At 38.3% G+C, this 26,419-nt stretch overlaps 1 protein-coding gene across 4 annotated transcripts in view; it reads right to left on the reverse strand.

The window, feature by feature from the left end:
• Positions 1-166: 166 nt before the first annotated feature.
• The window catches only part of LOC108338037 (putative acyl-activating enzyme 19), a 37,420-nt gene continuing 11,167 nt past the window's right edge, over positions 167-26,419 (reverse strand). Inside the window, exons 3-18 of one of the 4 annotated variants that reach the window (XM_052868285.1) lie at positions 23,755-23,951; positions 19,344-19,547; positions 18,276-18,992; positions 17,072-17,718; positions 14,865-14,940; positions 14,695-14,781; positions 13,917-13,960; positions 8,010-8,118; positions 7,867-7,926; positions 6,925-7,006; positions 6,754-6,818; positions 6,603-6,662; positions 6,355-6,427; positions 6,230-6,274; positions 681-790; positions 281-418 (exon numbers count right to left, since the gene is read on the reverse strand). In XM_052868285.1, the coding sequence (XP_052724245.1) occupies positions 726-790; positions 6,230-6,274; positions 6,355-6,427; positions 6,603-6,662; positions 6,754-6,818; positions 6,925-7,006; positions 7,867-7,926; positions 8,010-8,118; positions 13,917-13,960; positions 14,695-14,781; positions 14,865-14,940; positions 17,072-17,718; positions 18,276-18,992; positions 19,344-19,547; positions 23,755-23,951 (2,531 nt within the window). In that variant the 3' untranslated portion in view covers positions 281-418; positions 681-725. Of the gene's footprint in view, positions 419-680; positions 791-6,229; positions 6,275-6,354; positions 6,428-6,602; positions 6,663-6,753; positions 6,819-6,924; positions 7,007-7,866; positions 7,927-8,009; positions 8,119-13,916; positions 13,961-14,694; positions 14,782-14,864; positions 14,941-17,071; positions 17,719-18,275; positions 18,993-19,343; positions 19,548-23,754; positions 23,952-26,419 lie in introns of those variants that run through there. The other 3 variants (XM_052868284.1, XM_052868286.1, XR_008245201.1) reach the window with 3 other exon arrangements.

A 26,419-nucleotide genomic window follows, 5' to 3' on the forward strand; every position in this document is an offset into this window, starting at 1 on the left:
CTTATGTTGAATGTATTATACCAACATAATCAGCCTTCAATAACTTTTTTTTATTCATTCTTTCATTTTTATCACTATAGAACTGTGGATTAAAAGTCTAACATAAGTTAAAGATTTTGAATATATTTCAGACTTTACAAACAGAATCAGTCCACCTACACAGTGCACCAAATTTAAAATATATAAACTTTAAGTTTCTTGTTGTTTTGAAATTTCAAGGGCAATACAATGCAAGTAGTCATCCCGACAACCAACAAAAATCCGACCACCAATCATTAAAGGTGAAGAGAATATATCCCCTGCCAAGTTTAGCCTTGCAAATTCTTGCACATTTCTTTGTTGATAAGTATCTTTGGAGAGATTCATATTCACTCGAAGAAGGTGTATGCCTCCAGAACTGGAACAAATGCAAATTAGCCTGAAAAAATTGGTAAAATATAAGATTAAAGTTGATAGCTGGTATGGTATAACACACTTTCTTTTCTAGTTTAAAGATTAGTTTGAGTAAATTTTTTCTTAAGTACTTAACTTTTACATGAAAAAATGATATAAGTTTTCTTGTGTTAGTTTACTCCTACGTAAATTAATTTTAATTTATGAAATTCTTCTTATTATTTTCTTCTCCTAAAAGTACTAATGCACAAATTTATCAAAATTGACCCTAAGAAGACCAAGTTAACCTGTCTGAGGAATTGGAAGCATCAGACTCCACCAGCAAGTGCTCGTCAACATAAGCAGATGCTGTAATTGGATGTCCAACATTGTATTCCCATAGTAGGTCCCCCTCCTCCTGGTTATAATCCAACATATGGAACAAAACAAATATTAATTTAAACAATTCGTTTTGAACACTGCACATACTTACTTTCCCCCAGAATACCCATTAATTAACACAATAAGTGAGAATAATTTCTTCAGTATATGGTCAGACATGAAAGGACGCCTACCAATTATACTTTTTTCCGTAAGCATAAATCTGAGCCCCTGAAACTTGGACCAACACAATAATAACACAGATTCTTATATGGGACAAATGATTTGTGTTAGATGTTAAGTTGTGTGTTTCTGTTAATTGGGCTTAGCCCATTTTGTATTTAAGGTTTAACCCTTATCTTACATTATAAATAAACTATCCTATGTGTATACTAAACACATAAGGGAGATTTCTCCTAATCTTCTCTACTATTTTATATGGTATCTAGAGCTTAGGTTTTGTTCCAGCTAGTTCCACAGTCTCCGGTACCCATCGTCGCCGCCATTGCCGCTGCTGTCGTCGCCGCCACCGCCGCCGCCACCGTCGCCGGAGTTCCAGAATCGATCGGCGACCACACCATCGGAATCGTCTCGGCCGGGCGACCACCGTGGTACAAAGATCGCAGCGAACGGACCACCCATGCGCCTCCACACGCCGCCGCAAAGGTCACCAGATCCGCCGCTTCCCGCCGCCGACCAGGACCGTCGTGCTCGCCTCCTCGTCTCTTTCTGGATCTGTTGTCGTTGCGTCAATCGGAGCACTTTGGATTTTTTAGGGTTTCTCCCTCTCCATGGCTGCCCAACTTGATGATCGGAGTCGGTCTCGCCAACTATGTAAAGGACGTCCAAAATGTGACCACTGTGGCAAGCTAAGTCACAAAATTTATAGATGTTATGCGCTTCATGGACGTCCTCCTCGACCTATAGCAATGGCTAATTCTGATCCACCTCCCCGATCACCGTCTGCAGACCATCCTACTTCATCAAATACCATAAATAACCCTGTACTCTTTCAGGAATTTCTCAGATGGTATGAGGACCGTCACCACTCTAGTTCCACTACATCTGTTATACGCACAGGTACTCCTTTTGTTGGTCTGACTCACTCTCTCGGATCTTGGGTCCTTGACTCAGGCGCCACCGATCATATCACTGATAACAAGTCCTTGTTTTCTTCCTTGTCATGTCTGGATAATTTACCCTCGGTAACGATGGCTGATGGGTCTTGAGTCTCATCTCATGGTATTGGTACTGTTCATATTTTTCCATCCATATCCATTGATAATGTACTTTATGTCCCTGGGTCTCCTTTTAACTTATTGTCCGTAAGTCGTCTAACTCGTTCCCTTAATTGTGTTATTTCATTTACCAAAGATTCTGTTTGGTTGCAGGACCGGAGTTCGAAACACATGATTGGCACAGGATGTGAGTCTCATGGCCTATATCATCTCAGCCCTTCTCCACATGCTGGCGTAATCATGGAGTCATCATCCCTTCTTCATGCTCAGTTAGGTCATCCCAGTCTTGCCAAACTGCAGCAACTTGTTCCGAGTCTGTCCAAATTATCAAGTTTGTCGTGTGAGTCTTGTCAGTTAGGTAAACATACTCGTAGTTCCTTTCCTCGTAGTGTTTCACAACGAGCGTCATCCCCCTTTTCATTAGTTCATTCTGATATTTGGGGACCTAGTCGTGTTAAGTCAACTTTAGGATTTCAGTATTTTGTTACCTTTATTGATGACTATTCCAGATGTACTTGGTTGTTTATCATGAAGAATCGTTCTGAGTTGTTTTTTATTTTTCAATCTTTTTTCAATGAAATAAAAACTCAGTTTGGGGTTTCAATTCGCATTTTACGCAGTGATAATGGCCGTGAATACCTTTCTCAACAGTTTAAACATTTTATGGCTTCTCATGGCATTCTTCACCAAACCTCATGTGCTTATACCCCTCAACAAAATGGGGTGGCTGAGCGCAAGAATAGACACCTTATTGAAACAACTCGTACCCTTCTCATTCATGGTCAAGTACCCTCACGTTTTTGGGGTGATGCTGTTCTCACGGCATGTTATCTTATCAACCGCATGCCATCTTCCGTCCTAGAGAACAAAATCCCTCATTCTATCTTATTTCCTCAAGACCCTCTACATCCATTACCTCTTAGAGTTTTTGGGTCTACATGTTTTGTTCATGATTTTAGTCCTGGTCTTGATAAGTTATCTCCTAGGTCTCACAAATGTGTCTTCTTAGGATTTCTACGATCACAAAAGGGCTATAAGTGTTTTTCCCCTTCTCTCAATCGTCATTTTATCTCTGCTGATGTCACTTTTGATGAATCTTCTTTTTACTTTACACATCTATCTTCTAGTTTTGTACCTCTCCCTGTTACTGTTGATATTCCTCTTATCTGTGATCCTCCTAGTGATGCTCCACCCATTTTGTCTCCTCCTTCTTTAGACTCTCATTCACCACAGGATCGTCCTTCACCACCACCCCTTCAGGTTTATAGTCGCCGCAATTGTCTCCCTCATGACTCACTTCCAGTGCCGCCTACTGTGTCTCCTCCGGCTCCAGCAAATGAGTCTGACTTGCCTATTGCCCTCCGTAAAGGTATACGCTCTACCCGTAACCCTTCCCCCCATTATACTGTTCTTAGTAACCACAGATTATCTCCATCTTTTTACACTTGTCTCTCATCCATTTCTTTTGTGTCAATTCCTAAATCTGTGGGTGATGCCTTAACTCATCCTGGCTGGCGTCAAGCTATGCTGGATGAATTAAGTGCTTTACAGAAAAGTGGAACTTGGGAGCTTGTCCAATTACCATCTGGAAAGTCTGTTGTTGGTTGCAGGTGGGTGTATGCTATCAAGGTTGGCCCTGATGGCACAATTGATCGTCTGAAAGCTCGACTGGTTGCCAAAGGCTACACACAGATTTTTGGTTTGGATTATGGTGATACTTTTTCTCCAGTGGCAAAAATGACCTCTGTTCGCCTATTCATTACCATGGCCACTCTTCGACAATGGCCTCTTTACCAACTTGATGTCAAAAATGCTTTCCTCAATGGTGATTTGCATGAAGAAATTTATATGGAGCAACCGCCTGGCTTTGTTGCTCAGGGGGAGTTATCTGGATTGGTATGTCGTCTTCGCAAATCCTTATATGGCCTAAAACAATCTCCTCGAGCCTGGTTTGGTAAATTTAGTTGTGTTGTTCAACCATTTGGTATGTCTCGCAGTGAAGCGGATCATTCATTGTTCTATCGCCACTCAAGTGCTGGATGTATTTACTTAATAGTGTATGTTGATGATATTGTTCTCACAGGAAGTGACTCTCTCGGCATTTCTCAGATGAAACAACACCTTTGTCATCATTTTCAAACCAAAGATCTTGGCAAACTCCGATACTTTTTGGGTATTGAAGTAGCACAATCCAATGATGGTATTGTCATATCTCAGAGGAAGTATGCGTTAGACATCTTGGAGGAAACAAGGTTAATGAACTGTAAATCTGTTGAGACACCTATGGACCCTAACATCAAACTCCTACCAAATCAGGGGGAGCCTTTCTCAGATCCTGAACGGTACAGAAGATTAGTTGGTAAATTAAACTATCTTACTGTTACGCGTCCTGACATTTCCTTCGCAGTTAGTGTGGTGAGTCAATTTCTAAACTCCCCATGTGAAGACCATTGGGATGCAGTTGTTCGCATACTGAAGTATATTAAAGGATCACCTGGAAAAGGTTTGCTATATGGCCCTAACAACGATACAAAAATCGTTTGCTATTCAGATGCTGATTGGGCTGGTTCCCCTTCTGATAGGAGGTCTACTTCTGGATATTGTGTCTCTATTGGTGGCAATCTGATATCTTGGAAAAGTAAGAAGCAAAGTGTTGTGGCAAGGTCCAGCGCAGAAGCAGAATATAGAGCTATGGCATCCGCTACTTGCGAGCTTGCGTGGCTTAAACAATTACTTAGTGAATTGAAATTTGGAGATGTCACTCACATGACACTTATATGTGATAATCAAGCTGCTCTTCATATTAGCTCTAACCCTGTCTTCCATGAGAGAACCAAACACATTGAAGTTGATTGTCATTTTATTAGAGAAAACATCATATCCGGAGATATCAAGACTGAGTTCGTTAACTCAAGCAACCAGTTGGCAGACATATTCACCAAGTCCTTACGAGGACCTAGAATTGACTATCTTTGTAACAAGCTTGGAACATATGATTTATATGCTCCAGCTTGAGGGGGAGTGTTAGATGTTAAGTTGTGTGTTTCTGTTAATTGGGCTTAGCCTATTCTGTATTTAGGGTTTAACCCTTATCTTACATTATAAATAAACTACCCTATGTGTATGCTAAACACATAAGGGAGATTTCTCCCAATCTTCTCTACTATTTCATAATTTGATATTGTTTTTCTAGAAGGAATTCATCTCATTTCAAGTCTTACACAAGAAAACTTGTACAAAGTTTAGAATATTATTGAAAATAAGAAAATGCAAATTCAAAACTTGGACAAATTGTTAGTGCTTTAAAGTGTAGGTAGGTATAGAATAGATGTATTTCCAATAGACACATTGTAGGCATAGCAAAATACTTTGTGAGGAGGGACTAGAATGCACAACAGTTGTTAGCAGTACAAAATTTCAAGCTATTTTGTCGCCTCACTCGGTGACAGAAAACACAAGGCGTATTAATGTGTAAGACTAATGCTTTGTTTGGTAGGAGTGATTGTGACCATTGATTTGAGATGATTTATGAGGGATTGTGTGTATTTAATTTACGAGTTTTGTGAGGATTTATGATGATTGGTAGGAAAAGTTTTAAAAGAGATAATAAAGTGGTGGATTTGTGGGAATTGTTAGGTAAATTACTAATTTACCAGTATTAAATATTTGTTTTTTTAAACAATTCTATTAATTGAACTTTTCTTTAAATTTTTACAAATATTATTGGAAATTAATAAATAATATTTTTAAATCATTAATATTTTAAAGAAATAATATTTTTTATTTTCTCAACTAATTTTTTATAACAAAAAAATATTTATATTTTAAGAAATACACCCAAGAACAATTTTGACATTACATTAAAAATAACCTATCATCAACCTTCTCTATTTCAATAAAATCAATCACATATATCAATAAACTTCCTATTTACTTTCTCTTCAAATCACACTACAAATCAATCCTCCGCTTTCCACACCCCTAACCAAACAAAGCATACAAACTATGAAACACGACGCAACGGAGTATTATCAGAAAGGGAAAGGGGAGGGAGAAAAAATGTCTAATAGCAAACAGCCAATGAACTGATACACAGATTCAGCAATTAACTTTTATCCCAGATATGGAATATAAATATTGTAAAGTTAAAAAGTAGCTGGTCATGAATCTAATATAGAAAAAACTAAAACACGCCAAAATGCAATAAAAAGGAAACAAGGTTATCTGTCAGTTCTCACCAGTTTGAATGAGTATACACTTCCGCTTCTGGAGCATACAAGCACCTAAGGTGGAATAAATAAAACAATTACCAATGTAAAAAAAATCCTACATTGGTTATTAAGAGAGATAGTAATATATTCACCTGTAATTCTAATATTTGTATAATAATATGGAGGAGACTTCTTAAAAATACAAATGTCATTTACTTGGATGCACTACAGATAAACTCAGTGAACACATTTCCACATTAGTTATCACTATAGTGCATTTTAAACAGAAACCGACATAAACTTTCACAATCTTTTAGTGATCTTGAAAAAAGGATGTAACAAGGCAAGTAGAAAAAGAATTAAGTAAATGACTGTAAAATCCATGAAGAGATAGATCTACCTCATCAGGAAGAACAGAAGGTATGCATGACCCAGCAAATATTGGACCATCAGTTGTTTTCTGAGCAAAATTCAGTAACAAATCAGATTAAAATTACTTCCATCCGGGACATAGTTAAAGATTGCAACCTAACGAGGTCCAAACTTCATACCTTCCAAACAACGGATCCATTTGGACTCAATGCAAGAACATGACCATCTACCAAGCAACATATCACTAGAAGAAAGAGGAAAAAAAATACTACTATAAGGAAAAAATACAGGACAAAAATAGTTAGAAGGGCATATAACACATAATCAAAAGGCAATGTAACAATACATACCAGTTCCATTGTGGGCGACTGCAAGAGAACCAAACACAGGACCTTCTAATTCATTTAGCCACAAAATAGTAAAAGGAGAAGCCTGAATTCAGAAAAGGATTATTTAAGTATGACTTATGCCAATAATTGACTTGAACATGTTGGCAATTTCATCATTCAGCAACACTAACAGATTTATGCATTCAATGCTAAAACTTCAAACCAAGGATTGATCTCTTGGGTCAATACGGAGCAACTTCAATCATTTACTTTTTGTACCTTTTTCACGCCCATGCTAAATCAATCACCAAAGATGTAGGTAGAAAAGCAGTTTCACGAAATATAACTATGAAAAAGCAAATGTGTCTATTTATACCAGATTTGTCATGAATTGGGTGCATGAAATGGCTCAAGTTGTGAACAGCAGGCAGGCAACAAATCCTAACTCATAATAACTCCAAATGTTAAACGTTAGTGTAACTGTCTAACTCCTTGTCATCCTGTCAGAGGCACGCAAAGAGGATTTGGTAGACTTAATTTAGCCTGTACTTTTAGTTGACACTTGAAAAGACCTCTATATCTGCAAATATAATACTATCACGAAAAAATCTATGTTTCTTTTCTTTTTCTCTTTGTTCTTTCCTCTATGAAACATCAATAATTGTCAGTTTGCAAGATAAACATTAAGTATAAAACTCTCTGCTTCCTCTTTGTTCCTTTTATTCTTTTTATGTTCATTCTTCTATTATTATATAATGATTGCCGTATCATACTTAATGGAGTTACCATGAAATGGATACCTTTGAATCTATAGGAAAGAATTGGCCATTTCTACAAAATATTTCCATAAGAAACTAAATCCAAAGGATGAAATTTGCACATCTAGAAACAAAGCAGTCTATATAAATACAGAATTGAAGCCCCGCTAAAGAAATACATGTATGCATTTAGAAATTCACATACCAATAATGATATAGCTGTTAAACGACCACCAGTGGAGGCCACATAAAGCAAGTCACGAGCCTTCACAAAAAATTAGCAAGAGATCAATAGTAATACTTAATTAAACAAAATGTATGTATTATTTCATTACAAGGGAAATTCACCTCATCAATTGCAGGTGACCCATATATACTGCCTCCACATGGTAGCTTGAATACGCAGCAATGTTTTTCGTAATCAAGAGCATATAAGTTATGATCATGTGAGCCACACCTATATAAACATCAAACCATGCTGGAAACTTAAATAATTTCCAATCAAGCTACATGTTACATACCTTTTCAACATGTACGAGAGGCTTCTGACACATTAATAGATTCTTTGAACATGAACTCTACAGAGAGAAGTTCCATCTTTGCTTCTAGTCTAATATTTAACATTTTTGTGTGTGATGGTGTTTAGATTGTAAATATGGTCACCAACATGTACTTATTAGGCAAATTACTAATTTTATTTATATTATCAGAAAAAAATTATTACAGGGGAAAGAAAAGTATTACATGAAGAGTATATGATTTCTTCTAAATAGAAAAGTCAAGAAACAAGAACATGAAAAAAAAAATAGCTCAGAAAATCCCATTCAGTTTATTAATAAGAAATGACAACACTTTCAAACAACAATGTATAGGGTATCAAAGGGAAGCACATTAGGCAGGGAATTTATTCCCACGGCCAGGAAACTCAGCACCTGAGAGTCTTGAATGAAATCTTAAACCATGCACCCCATTGAATATTGTACAAATTATGTATGGAATTAATCTTCTTTGTGTTGAATATACACTTAGGGTACTCTATTTATAATAGAAGAGATATAGACTACGTCCAAAATACAAATAAAGAATAATAACAAACTAACTAAAAGATAAAAAATAAAAGTAAGATAAAGATAATATATCTAACACCCCCTTAAATTGGTGCATACAAATCGTATGTACCAAACTTTTTACTAATATAATCAATAATGATTTAGTGAAAATATATGCTTATGTACTCGAGTGATACTAAATTGTTAATGATTTGCAAAGACGACATAGAAGACGAAATACCAACCCAGAAGGCTCCCCCTTAACAAAAAATTTGAGAGGTTGCTCCATATAAATATCTTCTTGCAAATCGTTGTTGACGAATGCATTATTGATATCTAGTGAATAAAGAAGCCATTGTTGAAGAGCCACCACGACTATAAAAAACCTAACAAAAGCCATATTTGCCACTGGAGAAAAAACATATATGGACAAATCAAATGTATCGATGACAGAAGAGACAGCAGCAGAAGAAGTCATGGATGAACAGGAGAGAAAAACCCTAAAAATCCAAGATTCTCCAATCAAGACACCAGAAAGAGGGAAAAGAGCGACCTCAACGCTCTAAATAGCTGCTTGAGAGGAAACGGGACATGCGACCACGCATGGCAAACCTGAAAGAGGAAAAAGAACAACCTCGCTCTGAATTGTTGCTTGAGAGGAGACAGGACGCGCCACCACGCAGGACAAAAAGGGGAACAAATCCACAACTTCGAAAGGCACTAATAGCGCGTAAGAGCTCCGATGAAGGGATCGTTGAAGGCATGATGGCGTCTAGTTGAGATGATCATAACTGTGTGGTTGCTAGTCAAAACTGGAACTCAGCAACGACGACAGATGTCGCCGCCACCGGCAATGGCGGGTGCAAGAAACGGATTTTTTTTTCCTAAAAGAACCTGGCTCTGATACCATGTTGAATATAGTAGAAATTATATATGAGATTAATCTCTCTTGTGTTGAATATACACTTAGGATACTCTATTTATAATAGAAGATATATGAGCTAAGTCCAAAATACAAATAAGGAAGAATAACAAACTAACTAAAGATAAAAAATAAAAATAATATATCTAAACACATCCAAATCCTTAATTTTCATATATTATAGAGAATCCTTCCACCCTTATGATTTTCTAGGTTTGACAACTTGTATTGTCCTAAAGGGTGCGTCAATTTTTTCCATGCAAATAGAAGTTGGTCATCAGATAATCTCCAAAGTATATTACATTTTAATTGAAAATAAAAAGGACATGTTTGAATGTAACTATGTAGGTTGTAAATTTCTTAGCAAAACAACTCAGATGTGATGGAAATTGGATTTAATATATCCCATTAAAAGTCATCTACTGTTAGGTTCCTGGGTTTGGAACCTAACAAGAAAACACTCAAGATAGAAACAGAAATGAAAGAATGAGTTTTGCTATTATTCACCGTAAACGAATCTCTTTACAAGGACTGGGTTTGGGAGCATAACCTCCCTCTAGAGAGCCTAACCTCCCTCCTCAGGATGACAAACCCTGTTAGACTACAATCAAACCAAAAACATCCCCCACTACAATTGATTATTTGCTATTTATACAACCAATAACCCCGCTCTTCCTAACTGCTAGGGCAGTTAAGGCAGTTAGGCATTTAATGTTTTATTCCTTCACTCGTAAACTCTCCATCCCTAACATTACACCCCGCTACCGAACAACCTTGTCCTCAAGGTTGGAAATGGGAGGCTTGATCTCATGGCTCCTCTTCATCATCGTGTACTCATATGAATGGAACCCTCTGGCAACTGCCCTCCAATTCAGGTCTGGAGGTTTGGGTGGTGGCAATTCCTCCTCCAATGACTTCCATTCTTCTTGGATTTTATTAGCTTCCAGCATTTTGGTCACCTCTTTTCCAGAATTATAATCCCTGAAGAAATGGTCTTCGATGTCTTTCAAAGCTTCAAAAAGTTCTCTCCCCTCTGCAGGTGCCTCACGAACGTCAAGGCCCTTCTTTTGTTCGCTGGTCCACCTCTTCACAAAATCCATCCTTCTCTCCCGGCCATTGATTCTTCCTTCCACCTTTCCCTCCTTAGCCTTCATTCTAATTGTAAGCCCGTTCGGGCAATTACTGAGAGATTGTTTGGACTGTAAGACCGTTCGGTCTTTGAATGTAACTGTAAGACCGTTCGGCCAATGACTAGGAGATCGTTTTGAGTGTAAAACCGTTCGGCCTTTGACTATAAATGTAAGATCGTTCGGTTCCTCCTGTCCTTTCACGTTCAGATTTGGCAGTTCTTTCCCGTTCGTTTCCAAACCGTTCGGCTCCTTCAGTCCTCTCGGGTACGCAGCTTGTAGTGCTAGCCCGTTCGGCTTCGTCAAGCCTCTCCCGTTGGGTCCAGCAGTCTTCTCCTGTTCGGCCACTCTCGATCGACCTGGGCTATAGCGCTTGGCCTCGGACCGTTTGGTAACTCTCGATCGGCCTGGGTTATAGCGATCGGCCTCGAACCGTATCACCTCACCGCTTGTTCGTCCCCAAGACGACTTGTCTTCTATGGCCTCGGACCGCTCGGCCTTTCCCGATCGGCATGGGCTATAGCACTTGTCCTCAGACCGCTCGGCAACTTTCGATCTGCTTGGTTTATAGCAATTGGCCTCGGACCGTGTCACCTCACCGCACGTTCGTCCCCCAGACAATTGGTCTTCTATGGCCTCAAACTGCTCGGCCACTCCCGATCGGTATGGGCTATAGCACTTGTCCTCAGACCGTTCGGCAACTCTCTGGAACTCCTCAACATCCCTTGTGATCTGCATCGCCACCATCCATTCCTACGGTTCATGCTGTCAGACTTGATTCCGGATGTCCTCTTTCAATCCCGCAAGAAAATATCCCAACAGCTGCTCGTCCGGTACCCTCTTCGTTCGACCCTCCAATATCTTGAAGTATTGTACATACTCGTCCACCGTCCCCGTCTGTCTCAATGTTGTCAACCGCTCAACAATGGCTCCAAACCTTATCACCAGGGCTTCCTTCAAACCATCCCATGAACGATTATTGGCTTTCTCCTTCCAAGCTTTGACCCAGTAGCCAGCGCTCCCCTCCATGCTCACATATGCTAATCGTACCTTTTCCTCTTCCGCTACTCCTTGAAATTCGAAGAATCACTCCGCCCAATTGATCCAGTTCAATGGATCTAATCCTTCGAACACAGGCAGCTCCACCCTCTTCCTCCAATTGAACCGCTCACCTTCTCCACCCCCAATTTCGTCCTTGCGTCTTGTACTCCTATTGGTGTTCACAGGCGCCTGACTGTCATCAGACAGTTCCCCTTGAATGCGGTGTCGTCCCCCCGATAATCGCCTCACTTCTTGAAGATCCTGGCGTATGGCTGCCGAGTCTTGTCGAATTGCCGCCGTTTTCACCTTCATTTCCTCCCTTGACGACTCCATCTCCGCCTTTCGTCCATCCATTGACAGCTCCATTGCCGCCATTCGTTCCTCCATTCTTCCTTCTAGTGCGTTTAATTTTTCCCCCCTTTGTCTTCGCTCTCGTTCCTTCCCCGAGCATTCCCTTCTCCTTCTCTGATTCTCGTTAACAGTATGTTGATCTTCATCTACAAACCCTGGACTGCCTTCTAATCCCTTTTCCTGGTTCCCCACCCTTCCTCCAAGAACTCGCAAGAGTTCTCTGGTTTCCTGCCGCATTTCTTGCATATTTCTTCTCCATTCTGCTAGCTCCCTTTTCTGTTCGCTGATCCTCCTTTCCCAAGAATTGTCTCTTCCTTCCATGCTTCACCCCTTTCTTGACCACTTCTTGATCCGTTCTTGACCCCTCTCCTAAGGATATCCGGCAGGTCGGACCAATTGTTAGGTTCCTGGGTTTGGAACCTAACAAGAAAACACTCAAAAGATAGAAATAGAAATGAAAGAATGAGTTTTGCTATTATTCACCGTAAACGAATCTCTTTACAAGGACTGGGTTTGGGAGCATAACCTCCCTCCTCAGGATGACAAACCCTGTTAGACTACAATCAAACCAAAAACATCCCCCACTACAATTGATTATTTTCTATTTATACAACCAATAACCCCGCTCTTCCTAACTGCTAAGGCAGTTAGACATTTAATGTTTTATTCCTTCACTCGTAAACTCTCCATCCCTAACATCTACTATCTCTAATTGATGTGCAATATCCATCACATCCCCTCACATCAAAGGACTGGACATTTCCAACGCACCCCTATCGTGCTTGAGGACTAGACATCTCTAAAGTGAGACTAAATATTTATGAGTGGTCCAATAGAAGATAAGGTGACAGATAGGCCTAATAAACCTCTCATTAAGATAGCCTTTGATATTATTTTAGAAAGTTAACTTTTAAGCCTAACTCATTCTCATAAAACTAGCTTGCCCACATATATATTATTATTTGGTCATATTTCTAGTCAATATAGAATCTCCAATAAAATAAAACTGAGAAGAGGTCAAACTAAAAACAAATATATCAACCTACAACCCTCATAAATTTTAGTCTCTTTCATTCCTCTCCTCAACAAACAAAATGCCAAATATAGCATTTTTGAAGATTGATTTGTACAAACCAGCAGCAGTCCTCTAAAGGAAGTATATTGCGCATTCAGCCCATCTACAAGGGTTCTAAAAGAGAGATTATAGACTATATAACAAACTTGCATACATTGCAATAATTGTGGGAGGTACTGAGTCTGTGTTGTATATAAGAGAAGATAGGGAAAATGACCGTGCAGGCAATCAATCATTTGGGTAGCTATGACTTGTGAATGGCTATTATCACAGGGATAAGAAATTTTTGTCTCTTTCATTTGTATTTCTTAGAATTTGGAATTGGATCTAATTTACTCTTACCAAATTGAGTTGTTAAGTAAAATTGCACCTCATTTATAATTATATGTTAGCTATTGTCACAAGGATAAGAAGTTTTTTGTCTCTTTCATTTGGTTTTTTTAGAATTTGGAATTGGGTCTAATTTATTCTTAACAAACTGACTTGTAAAAACTACACCTCATTTATACATTATATGTTAGCTACATCATTAGTAAATGAGGGACTAAACAACCCCTTGCCCCCTGGCGCCCCCCTCGTCCTCTTCTGAATATTACCTTCATAATCAGTGAACTGTCCTCTCAATGATTGTCTATATTCCTAACCTTATCAACATAACATAAAGAGAAGCAAAATCAGAAAACAAAATACCAGATCAATTGTCTGCGTTTGTCTACAACCGGCTGTGATTTTACCTTCAGGAGTTCAAAAACATAATTAGAGGGGCAGGGGACTATATGAAGTCAAATGACAAACAAAGAATAACAATAGACTTATTCCTTTGTATGAACAATGAAGTCAAATAGCACATCACATCCTCCAAAATAAAATAAAAAATTATAAAAATTAAAGAATGCCACAATGCTGTTGTGTCTCTGCATATCAGAAATGGAACTCCCTTGAAACAGACACGAGCAGAACATCCATATGAATCCATGAACACAATATGTTAATATTCTGCTCGTTAACAAAATATACATCAACTTATCTAAACAAATGAAGAAACTCAGTCATTTTTTTCCACACAAATACTTCATACATTGTTGTCATCATCATGAACAAACTAGCACTTACATAAATGGCTTGCATCTCTAGGACACCCCTTCTCACAAGATTCCTAAGAAGACATGGAAATTGATGACCTACTTTTACTATGCAGAGAAATTCAGTTTTATTTAGAAAAATGGGGTCACAAGGAGGCTTAGTAATGCTTATGCTGTTAGGTGAGAGGTATATATAATGACTTAACACTCGAAACAATGAAGAATGGACACTAACACTCGAAGTGTCAGATGTTTCTAACACTGAAGCCTCCTTAACATAGTAACCTCTTCTATTGTGATTAAAAAGAAAAAGGGCTTACATAAAAGAAAGACACCATAAACTACAAACAAGAAAAGATAAAAATTTGAGCATTAGAAGAAGATACCTCACCAGAAGTTTGGAAAATCCAACATATGTGTCCATTCAAAAAATCAAGAAAATATATTTTTCCCATGTAACAACCAACAACAACCTAGAGAAATGTCACATGTTAGAATAGATGGATAGAATCTTATAACTAAAGTAACTTCATATTAACAACAAAGGAATATCAACCTGGGAAAAATCAGAAACAATTGCTGCTGTACTTTCAATTCGCCCTTCCAGTTTGATCTCCCACTGGACAGAACCACTAAAAACGTTGATTAGGTACAAGCTTTAGTAGAGCTAGAAAAGAAAATAGAAACAAAAATATAGTTCTAGCATCAATAGTGGATTCCACTGCTATACCTGAAGGTATTTACATTGTTAACCTCTATTTATATGCTACCTTGAAAATCAGCGTTACAAAAATTGAAAAACATGATAAATCTAAAATGTACAGATAATTCAAGAACTGGTGTGGTTTTAGAGAATAGGCAATGGGTTGTGTGGGTTAAGGGATGTTTTTAAGCAATGGGATTGAGGTTTGTTAAATAACAAGATTTTGCAGGGAAAAATTTGGGCTTGAAGTTTTGGGTTATAAGCTAGAAACGAAGGTAGGTGCCCCAAGATGCAATGCAAGAGGTCACAAGGTGTGCTGCTAGAGGTTCACTGTGAGAGCTGTCACGATATGCATTTCGAAGAGCACCATGAGACCACAAGCAAGAAACACCAACACCATTGTAAGTCCGCAAGAGGTGTCATCCCGAGGTCACAAGCAAGAAATGGCACAAGAGGCACCATTGTGAAGAACATCAAGGCCGCAAGGACAGCTGCTCCCATAGTCGTAATAAAAGCTGCTCCCACCTGAGTCCAATCTACAATAGTGATTCGACACAATTAACCTAAACCGCTACCTTACGGCAATTCAAGATCAAAGAGGGAGGAGGAAATCCTAGATGTGTACAAAGCGATTCTGACTGAATGGATCAGTGGACAGATATGTATTGAATGTAGGTGGTTAGTAACTATAGTTATGAGTTGTTAGCATTATTTACCTAGATATTCATAATGTATTTTTGTTCTAGAAATAACAAAATCAGCTAAGAGATAATCAATCTCTTGAGCTCTTTTTCTCAAATCTTCAGTCTTAAGTTAGATCAAAGCTCCACTCAAGACTTGCTGTTTTCTACTACTACGTGCACTTTCATTGGCTCCCATAAAAAGAATATGATCATCGTAGGTCGACCAAAACATAACAAAACATTTTAAATGAACAAAACTAATATATTACGATATGGCAATATATAAAGATATATGATAATGTTATTAACTTATTTTTGAGAGAAGAAGCCATTCTTAGATTAACATGTCTTTCATAATTTCACTGTCTATCACTCATTCAAAGAAAATTAAGTTTTAAAGGCCAATATATAAAAAAAAAAAAAACAAGCAAACTAACTCATATTTTCCATTCATCTATATCAACTCTCAACATCAATACCTATGGCTCCATCCAAACAGCTCTTCAAATCTCAGTCCAACTGGTTCAAACAACAAATTGTTCATTTTATATACCAGCCTAATAACATAAAGATTTCACATTCATCCAATACTAGGAATTAGCCCACAAGGCTCCAATAGCATACAACTCAAAGTGGCTCAATCAACATACTATAGTGGTGCTGGTGTTTTCTGTATTCTTTCCAATTCACGCATAACACTGTCATATTGTACAAATTAAATTTTAGAGAGTAGTAGTCAAAACCTCCAAAGAAAACATGATATATCAACTTTGTTCTGTCATATTGATGCTTGTTACAAAAGCTATATATCTTCAAGATTGTAGTTGTTTTATTTGTGACCTGATACAAATAACATAAAGTGTAGCAATACACATACACATGTTGTCCAAAAGAAAATCTCATAAAAGGAGTGTTCTCAGTCAACAAACATAAAATAAAAATATAATTGCCTAACCACGTACCCTACTTTGAGAAATAATAATTGTCATTAGTTACTTTCAGTTAATAGCCACCATCACGCAGATTCTAATACATAATTAATGCAAAATTTCTGATATAGAATAAATTACTTTTTCTCAGAAACACTCATTATAATAGTTGCCTAAAATCATTCAACAAATGCTTCCTAGTCCACTAGGAGCTCAAATTCAATCAAGTCCACATCATTCATCAATCTATACAAAAAGTATTTCAGTGTACAGGAAATGATCATGATGCCAAATGAAAAATTTGTCAAACATTAGATGAGAAAATGAGTTATTGCTGGTACGCAAACTTTCGTTAGAACCTGGAGAGTAAACTACAAAATGAAAAAGCAAACACAACTTTGATTAATTTTAGTTCAATAACAAGAGAAACATGAAGCTACAGAATTACCTTCTAGCATTTATGCAGAGAAATTTATGAGAGTGAGATCCAATGAACAAATAAATGTGTGTGCCTTTAAACACAAGCATTGGTGAAGCATCAACACAAGACTCCATGTAAACTTTCCAAAAGTCTTTCATGTGACCTCTGTTGCCTCTTGGAATGTCAGCAGACCATGTATTTTGGTGCGTATCAATTACTTCCTGCTGCCCTTTACGCAAGATCTTGTTGCATCGGTTCAATGAGAATGATAATACTGAAGGGGAATACCATGGGAATAATTCATCACCCCATGATGTAACATCTGTCAAACCCCTCTTTAAACGTTTAGAAGGAAACGGACCATCATTGTTATCTTTGGAAGTCATCCTAGACTCAAGAGGACTAGAATTTTCCGTATGATTAATAGAAATATGGTTATCTTGTCTGTCTGTGTTTATTTGCAAACAAAAGTCCAGACTGTTATGCAAAGTGCAAGATCCTTTTTTCTGGAGAAGAGCCATACAAAGCTTAAGAGCACTTGGATAGTAGTAAAGAAATCTCATGTCAATCCCCAAACTGTAAGCAGCATGTGCAGCAGAAAGAGAGTTACCGCCCATCATAAAGAAATCATCATCATCACAAACCTTTTCAATCATCAAAGCATCATGAAATGCCTGTTAAACCAATTACCAAAATCAGAACCCTTAATCTTAAGAAAAGACATTAATTGAGCAATAATAATTGACTTAATTTGCAGAAGGAAACATGACTTTAGAGGACTCAAAGCTATTGCATAAATAGTTTAGGGGTCAAGAAGTTACATGTATATCAGAGGTTCATAAACTCATTCATGATTTGTCGTCATCAATAGATCACAAAATGGAAAGAAATGTATATTCAGAAAAGGCAATTTTCTCAGGAAATTTTATGAGAGAACAGGGTGAAGAATTCTTCAAACAAAAAAGACTAAAGAAAAATAACCAATCATAGAGGTGTATTTAGCAAAATAAACATTCATGAAAAAAAAAACTGAACAAGCTGACTTATAAAATATCCCTTCCTAATTCAATTAAAACAACGTAAATGTCCAATACTTTACAGCTTACACCATGGTTCAAGACCAACTATGACTATTGAATTTACAATTCAGTTCAGTACAACATGGTCCACAAAAAATTGTGATTTCTGTTGAGACAAATGATAATGTCATTATAAAATAATGAAATCATACCTTTTTAATAAGTTGCAAAAGATTGCTGCAGTCAATGTCACCAACTTTATCTTTGACATTCTTTGTCAATAATTCTGAGCCAAACAACAATTCATAATTAACCTTACCACTAGGAGACAGGGGGAATGATTCTATAAAGAAGTAACGGTTGGGAAGTACAACAGAAGGAAGTTTGTTAATCATCCAACTTCTGATTGCAGGAATTAATGATTCACCCAAGCTTTCTTTTTTCTTCAGTATGATAAAGGCTTCAACAAGCACAAGTTCTGCTTTATTATTTCGACAAACTACAGCAGCATCGTTTATATGTGGATGCTCCCTTAACAAATCTTCAACCTCTTCTAGGGCAATACGCTGTCCATTGATTTTTATAATGCGATCTTTTCTTCCCAAAAATACAAAATCACCACTAGGCAACTGTTTGACTAAATCACCTGTTCTAAAGTATAATTTATCTTGGCATCCTTTAACAAAATCACCACAACTGTAATGTGGAAGCAATTTTGCAAATGACATTTCCTTAGATTCCTTGTAGTAACCCCTAAAGATGCAATGACCACCAACATATAGCTCTCCCTCATTTGATGCATCATTTTCACTAAGAAGAATCACATCACAGTTAGGAATGGGTAAACCTATTGGAACACTGGTTAGCCTTTCTTCCTTAAAAATCAATGGCATTCTCTTGCAATCAAAATATGTACAGTCACCAGAGACCTTAGTTAAAAAAATGGAAAAGAAACATAAAAGCATTAGCCAATAATAATTGTACAAAACACTAGAAAAGTGCAATACGACAAGCTACATGTCAACTCCTTTCTAGTTAATTACCTTAGTCTGTAATATCGAACATGCATGACTAGATAAGCATTGAATAGCAGGAACAAAGCAACACTAAAACACGACATCAGCCAGGAAATATTTGAAATTACCTTGATGCATCAAACAAAACAATGCTATATTAAATTGTGGGGAATAGAATGTAATAACAGGAACCAGACAGCAAATTTAAATTATGAACATTGTTGAAACAGAATATAATATACAAAGATAACCTTCTGATCTAACCTCAGTGCTTCCATATAAATTCAAGATTGATGTCTTCGGTAATATAGTTGAAAGCATCTCCCACAAGGTCAAAGAAAAAGTTTCACCGCTGAGCACAAGCAATTTCAATGAATTTTCAACTCGCATGTTAGCATTGGTTTTCAATCCCGGAAGAATAGTCTTCATTAGTGATGGAACGGCTGTGAGCCTATTAACAAAATATGCCTACAGAAGAAATTAATATAATGGGCAAAGTAAGGAATTGAAAGAAATATAATTTTATTACCAAGTACCAACTGGTACTGTGAGAGAAAAATAGAATATAGAATGCTATAGACTTCTTTAATCAAGAAGTCGATCAAATCTCGAAACTCTCAAGAACTAACAGAAAAACAATGAATAATACTGTATTATTGAATCAATCAAAGAATTCAATGTACAATGGCCTCTCTCTTGGAAGCCTGAACCTTCCTCCACTGGACAATGTTCCAGTAAAAAACTCAAAGATAAAGAATGATCCCCTCTCCTTCCAACTAACTTCTATTTATACTCTCCCCTTTCCCTCCAAACTAAAAACTAATTGATATCCTACTGTTTCCGCCCTTCTTACTCTACAACCTTCCCTCCTTTCTTTTTCTTTCTTTCGTACACTTTTAATTGTCTAACAATACCCTCCTCCTCAACTACAACCTTGTCCTCAAGGTTGAAATCAGGGAATTGTTGCCTTATATACATCTCATCTTCCCATGTAGCACCTTCCATTCCCCCCTCCTGCCATTGGATCAGAATTTGTGCTATCTCCTCGCCTTGTTGTTGTCTACTTCTTCGTTGCAACACTTTTAATGGCATGTATAACGGTCCATCCACATATAACCCCACTAGTAAATTGCCTTCCACCTGATGAGCCCCCACTACTAACTTCAGTTGCAAAATGGAACATCGGATGAATTTGAGCGGTTGCTAGTAGTTGCAGTTTAAAAGCTACAGGTCCTACTTGCTTTTCTATGAAAAAAGCTCCATAATATCTGGCAGGCAACTTGGGATACCTGGTAGGCATAGAAACTTGCCTGTGTGGTCTAATCTTGAGGAAAACCCAATCCCCCTCCTTAATCCTGGACTCCTTCCTTCTTTTGTGTGCATATTGCTTCATCTGATCCTGAGCTCGGGTTAAGTGATGTTGTAGTTGCTTTAAAGCCTCATCTTGAGTTTGGAGATCCTATGCCACCGCCTCCACTACTGTTTCACCTGGTATGAAACTGGTTAGAGTGGAAGGCAACCTCCAATAAACAGCCTCAAAAGGAGTGCATTTAGAAGCCCCTTGATAACTGGTATTGTCTGAACAAAAACACCTCAGGTAGGTCTCTAGAATCCTGTTCAATACCTCGGTTTGACCATCCATCTCTGGGTGGTATGTTGTGCTCATTCTAAGCTGAGTCCCCTACATTCGAAATATTTCCTGCCAGAATATGTTGAGGAAGGTGGGATCCTTGTCACTTACTGTTAGATGTTAAGATGTGTGTTTATGTTAATTGGGCTCAGCCCATTCTGTTTTAAGGGCCTTGGCTCATATCTTACATTATAAATAAACTACACTATGTGTATGCAAAAGACACAAGACTCACTGAAACAAATGTTTCGATCATATGAAACATGTTCAGAAGTATGGGCACAAGCGAAGTTGTTATACACAAATGACACTCAACGTCTTTATGGTGTTTGTCAAGACCTATTAACTGTTATTGGTCCGCGCAGTCTTGGTCCCATGGCGGAATATTTGGGTAAAGTTCATGCCCTTCTTTATGATTTTAATGAGATATTACCTCTTGCTTCCACTCCTGCTGAAGAACTGGAACAACGATCAAAGTTCTTCATGTTGTTGGCATTATACAGACTCTCTGATGATGTCTCTCATGTCCGTGATCAGATTTTGGTTTCTCCTGTCATACCCAACTTTACTTCTACTTGTTCTACTCTTTTGCGTATACTGAGCAAACCAGTCACTGAGACATCTCATACTGATGATTCCTCAGTTATGGCTGCCCAACGTGATGATTGAAGTCGGACTCGCAAGCCAAGTAAAGGACGTCCAAAATGTGACCACTGTGGCAAGTTAGGCCACAAAATTGATAGATGTTATGCGCTTCATGGACGTCCTCCTCAACCTGTAGCAATGGCTAATTCTGATCCACCTCCCCGATCACCGTTTGCAGACCATCCTACTTCATCTAATACCGTAGAAAACCCTACAAGTACTCTAGTGGTATGAGGATTGTCAGCACTCTAGTTCCACTACATCTGCATCTGTTGCACGTACAAGTACACCTTTTGTTGGTTTGACTCACTTTCACTCCCTCGGACCTTGGGTCCTTGACTCAGGTGCCACCGATCATATCACTGGTAACAAGTCCTTGTTTTCTTCCTTGTCATGTCCAGATAATTTACCCTCGATAACAATGGTTGATGGGTCTAGAGTCTCATCTCATGGTGTTGGTACTGTTCATATTTTTCCGTTCATATCCATTGATCATGTACTTTATGTCCCTGGGTCTCCCTTCAACTTATTGTCCATAAGTCGTCTAACTCATACCCTTAATTGTGTTATTTCATTTACTAAAGATTCTGTTTGGTTACAGGACCGGAGTTCGAAACACATGATTGGCACAGGATGTGAGTCTCATGGCCTATATCATCTCCGCCCTTCTCCACATGTTGGCATAATCATGGAGTCACCATCCCTTCTTCATGCTCAGTTAGGTCATCCTAGTCTTGCCAAACTGCAACAACTTGTCCCGAGGTTGTCGAAATTATCAAGTTTGTCGTGTGAGTCTTGTCAGTTAGGAAAGCATACTAGTAGTTAGTACTCGTAGTTCCTTTCCTCGCAGTGTCTCACAACGAGCGTCGTCCCCCTTTTCATTGGTTCATTCTGATATTTGGGGACCTAGTCGTGTTAAGTCCACTTTAGGTTTTCAGTATTTTGTTACCTTTATTGATGACTATTCCAGATGTACTTGGTTGTTTTTAATGAAGAATCGTTCTGAGTTGTTTCCTATTTTCTAATCATTTTTCAATGAAATGAAAACACAGTTTGGGGTTTCTATTCGAACTTTACGCAATGATAATGGCCGTGAATACCTTTCTCAACCATTTAAACATTTTATGGCTTCTCATGGCATTCTTCACCAAACCTCATGTGCTTATACCCCTCAACAAAATGGGGTGGCTGAACACAAGAATAGACACCTTATTGAAACAACTCGTACACTTCTAATTCATGGTCAAGTACCCTCACGTTTTTGGGGTGATGCAGTTCTCACTGCATGTTATCTTATAAACTGCATGTCATCTTCCGTCTTAGATAACAAAATCTCTCATTCTATCTTTTTTCCTCAAGACCCTCTACATCCATTACCTCTTAGAGTTTTTGGGTCTACATGTTTTGTTCATGATTTTAGTCCTGATCTTGATAAGTGCTGGAAGTCCCACATCGACTAGAGATAAGGTCAATTTATAATATAAGTGAGATCCAAACCTCACCTTAAAAGCCGATTTTGTGGGGTTGAGTTAGGCTTGAAGTCCATTTCTAACATGGTATCAGAGCCATGGTTAGAGCCTATCATAGCGAGTTCTAAGTGGGCATTCTATTCTTCTATTCCACCCGCTATCGGGCCGTTATCAGACCACCCAATTTCTACTATCACGCGTCTCTTCCGACCTCCATTGACGGAGTCGCGACTGCCCTCGGTGCTCCTCCCCTGGTTCCCTCCTCTTCTGCCAAGAACGTGACCTAAATCTTAAGCCATCCCTCGCACGAAACTCTTCCATCGTCGTTTCCAAGGCATCGAATTTTCCCTCCAACAGGTTCACCTTGCCTTCCATTGTGCTCTCTCTTCTGAAGTTTGGGATCTGGCAAGTCGGACCAAACTTGATAGACTTCTTTAATCAATAAGTCAATCAACTCTTGAAACTCTCAAGAACTAACAGAAAACCAATGAATAATACTCATATTATTGAATCAATCAAAGAATTCAATGTAGAATGGCCTCTCTCTAGGAAGCCCGAACCTTCCTCCATTTTGAAACTCTCAAGAACTAACTGAAAACCAATGAATAATACTCATATTATTGAATCAATCAAAGAATTCAATGTACAATGGCCTCTCTCTAGGAAGCCCGAACCTTCCTCCATTGCACAATGTTCCAGTAAAAAAACTCAAAGATACATAATGATCTCCTCTCCTTTAAACTAACTTCTATTTATACTCTCCCCTTTCCCTCCTAACTAACAACTAACTGATATCCTACTGTTTCCGGCCCTTCTTAATTGTCTAACAGAATGCTTTCCGAACATGTGATATTTAAAATATAAATTTGTAATATTGTTGGATAATATTGGCAATACATAAATCAGAAGAGCACAATCAGAACTACCATACCTGCAGGAAATCTATCATAGAATACACATTTTCTTTTAGCTCGTTGAAAGGAGGAATAACTAACACACAAGCAGTCAAAATAGCACTGAGAAATTCTTGCAGGTGATCAATGAAGCTAACTGATGACTTAAACAACAACAGTTCCTGTCCATTCAGAGGATACATTCTTTGCATCCATGAAAAACGATTAGAAAGACCTGGTAAGAATACAAAAGTAAAACAAATTGTAATATACTACAATCACAATATATCTAATATACATAATAAAAAATTATTGTTAGAATAATTGTTCTTAAATAAATCTTATTTAAGACAACTTATTCTTTTGTATTTTTCTGAAGTTGGTATCAGACTCGTGCTCTGATTGTCTCTATACATCAAAGAAATTGCCATCCAGTTACCATCTGCAGCCAGACTCAATGGTCGTGCATCCAAACTCTAGCTAACGCACGATCAATGTATCAACCGACCTAGGCAAGTGTGTCTCCTGCATCGTATTCCAATAGTCAGAATCATTTTAGACCATCACAGGTCAACTTGCCAAAGTCTTCTGAGCTCATTTCAACCATGTATTCTTTATTCCTGTACCATTTGGCGAGTCGTCCAGAGTTGCTCATGGTTTCTCTCTTTTGCAACCCTAGGGTTGCCCTCTATTCTTTCTTTGTTGCATTAAGGGACTATCTCATCTTTATCAAGGACTCATCCTATAACTTTTGAGAAGGTAAATGGTAAAAACTACCTATCTTGGTCTGTGATAGGAACCCGGAAATAGTTAGGCCCAAACCCAAAATATCTAAGGTGTATGTTAGACAAAGAAGGAATGGCAAAGTAGGGGATCAAAATGGCAAGAGAGTGAATGAGAAGAATCCTTCCATGTAACAAACTGCTGAGTTGGCACAGTAGGAAAGGAGCAATATCATTGTATGGGTATAAGGTGTGGAAAGTTAGTGGGAGAGAGGGAGACTGGAATTGGTTGGGAATTGGGAGAGACTAGACACTCTCTTACTGTCTAGAGATACTTTTTACTTGCTTTAAAGATTTGTATTCTCTTCCCTGGGATATACAATCTGTTTTCTTTACTAATAAAGTGAATATTCAGCTATAGTGTGCTTCCTTATTTCTAGTATCTATCAATTGGTATCAGAGCCCACGATTTTTAGGGTTTGGATGGTTACTACAAGAACAATGGAGTCGAGGATTGAAAATCTAGAGAAAAGTATGCTTGATTGGAAGCATCAGAGTCAAATCCAAATGGACGAAATCAAGCTGATGTTGAAGGAGAAAAATCGAGGGGACACAAGGGGTCAATCATGACAACGACGTTCTTCAAAACGATGCACAGAGGGGGAGAGTCAGGGTAGTCGAGTTGTTTCATCACGAGTTTCTGAACCCTGTTCCAGAACTCGTGATTCGTGGAGGGGGAGTCGACCATCGAAGGGGGATTACAGAGGGCGAAAATTGGAGATTCTACTATTTGCTGGTGATGATGCTTATGGATGGATTAACAGAGTCGAACGCTACTTCAAGGTGAACGATATGGATGACTATGAGAAGATAGGTCCGGTAGTCACATTAGAGGACTGGGCATTGAATTAGTACCATTGGTAGGAGGAACAAACACCTTCACCAAGCTGGGTCCAGTTCAAGGAAGCAGGGATTCGGAGGTTTCAACCAGACTTAGTGCAAAATCCTTTTGGGCCATTGTTGACCATTAAGCAAACTGGGACAGTATTGGAGTATAGGGAATAATTTGAGATGATTTCAGCCCCATTGAAGAACGCGGACTAGGTGATGTTAAAAGGAATTTTTCTAAACGGACTCCATGTAGAATTGCAAGCCGAACTGAAGCTATATAACATAGAATCATTATCAGAACTCATGGATCGGACCCTATTGTTGGAAGAGACGAATTGGGCTTTTAAGAAAAGGGTGTTAGGCTCGAGTGAGAAAGTAAGCATGGGTGAGAAGGAGACTTCTCCAATGGTGACCAAGATGGGTAGATCGTATAATACAACAGTAGATTATATGTAGAATAAATTGTATGCTAAGAAGCCCAATTATGGGAGTGCAGGTCCAACTGAGCCCAAACCGCAAAATGGGCCCAGTAGAGAAAAACAAATCACTATGGGTAGAAGGCTTTCGCAAGCTGAGTTGCAAGAACGGAGTAAAAACGGGTTGTGTTTTAAATGTGGGGAGAAGTGGAGACTTGAACATGAATGCAAGCTGAAGCATTATCAGTTGGTTTTGATGGAGGAATGGGAGGAAGAAGAATCAGAGGCTATGGATGAGGAAGAGGAAGAAAAAACAGAGTTGGAGCACAAGACACTTCAATTGTCTTTAAAAAGTAAGGTGGGGCTAACCTCTCACAAATCTTTTAAGATTTGGGGAACTATTGGCCAAAGACGAGTGCTGATATTGGTGGATTATGGAGCAACCAGCAGCATCCTTTCTAGAAAATTAGTAGTTGAGTTGGCTCTTCCAGTGGAGAATACCCCTATTTATACCATGGAGGTGGGAACGGGTGAAGATGAAGGGTAGAGGACTGTGTAAAGGAGTTGATCTTGAGGTGCAAGGAGTCAAAATTAAACAAGATTTTTTTAGGTGAAACTGAGGTGGTGTTAGGTATGGACTGGTTGGCTGACCTTGGTGACATTGAAGCTAATTT

The sequence above is a fragment of the Vigna angularis genome, chromosome 9, assembly GCF_016808095.1.
Source record: "Vigna angularis cultivar LongXiaoDou No.4 chromosome 9, ASM1680809v1, whole genome shotgun sequence".
NCBI lineage: Eukaryota > Viridiplantae > Streptophyta > Magnoliopsida > Fabales > Fabaceae > Vigna > Vigna angularis.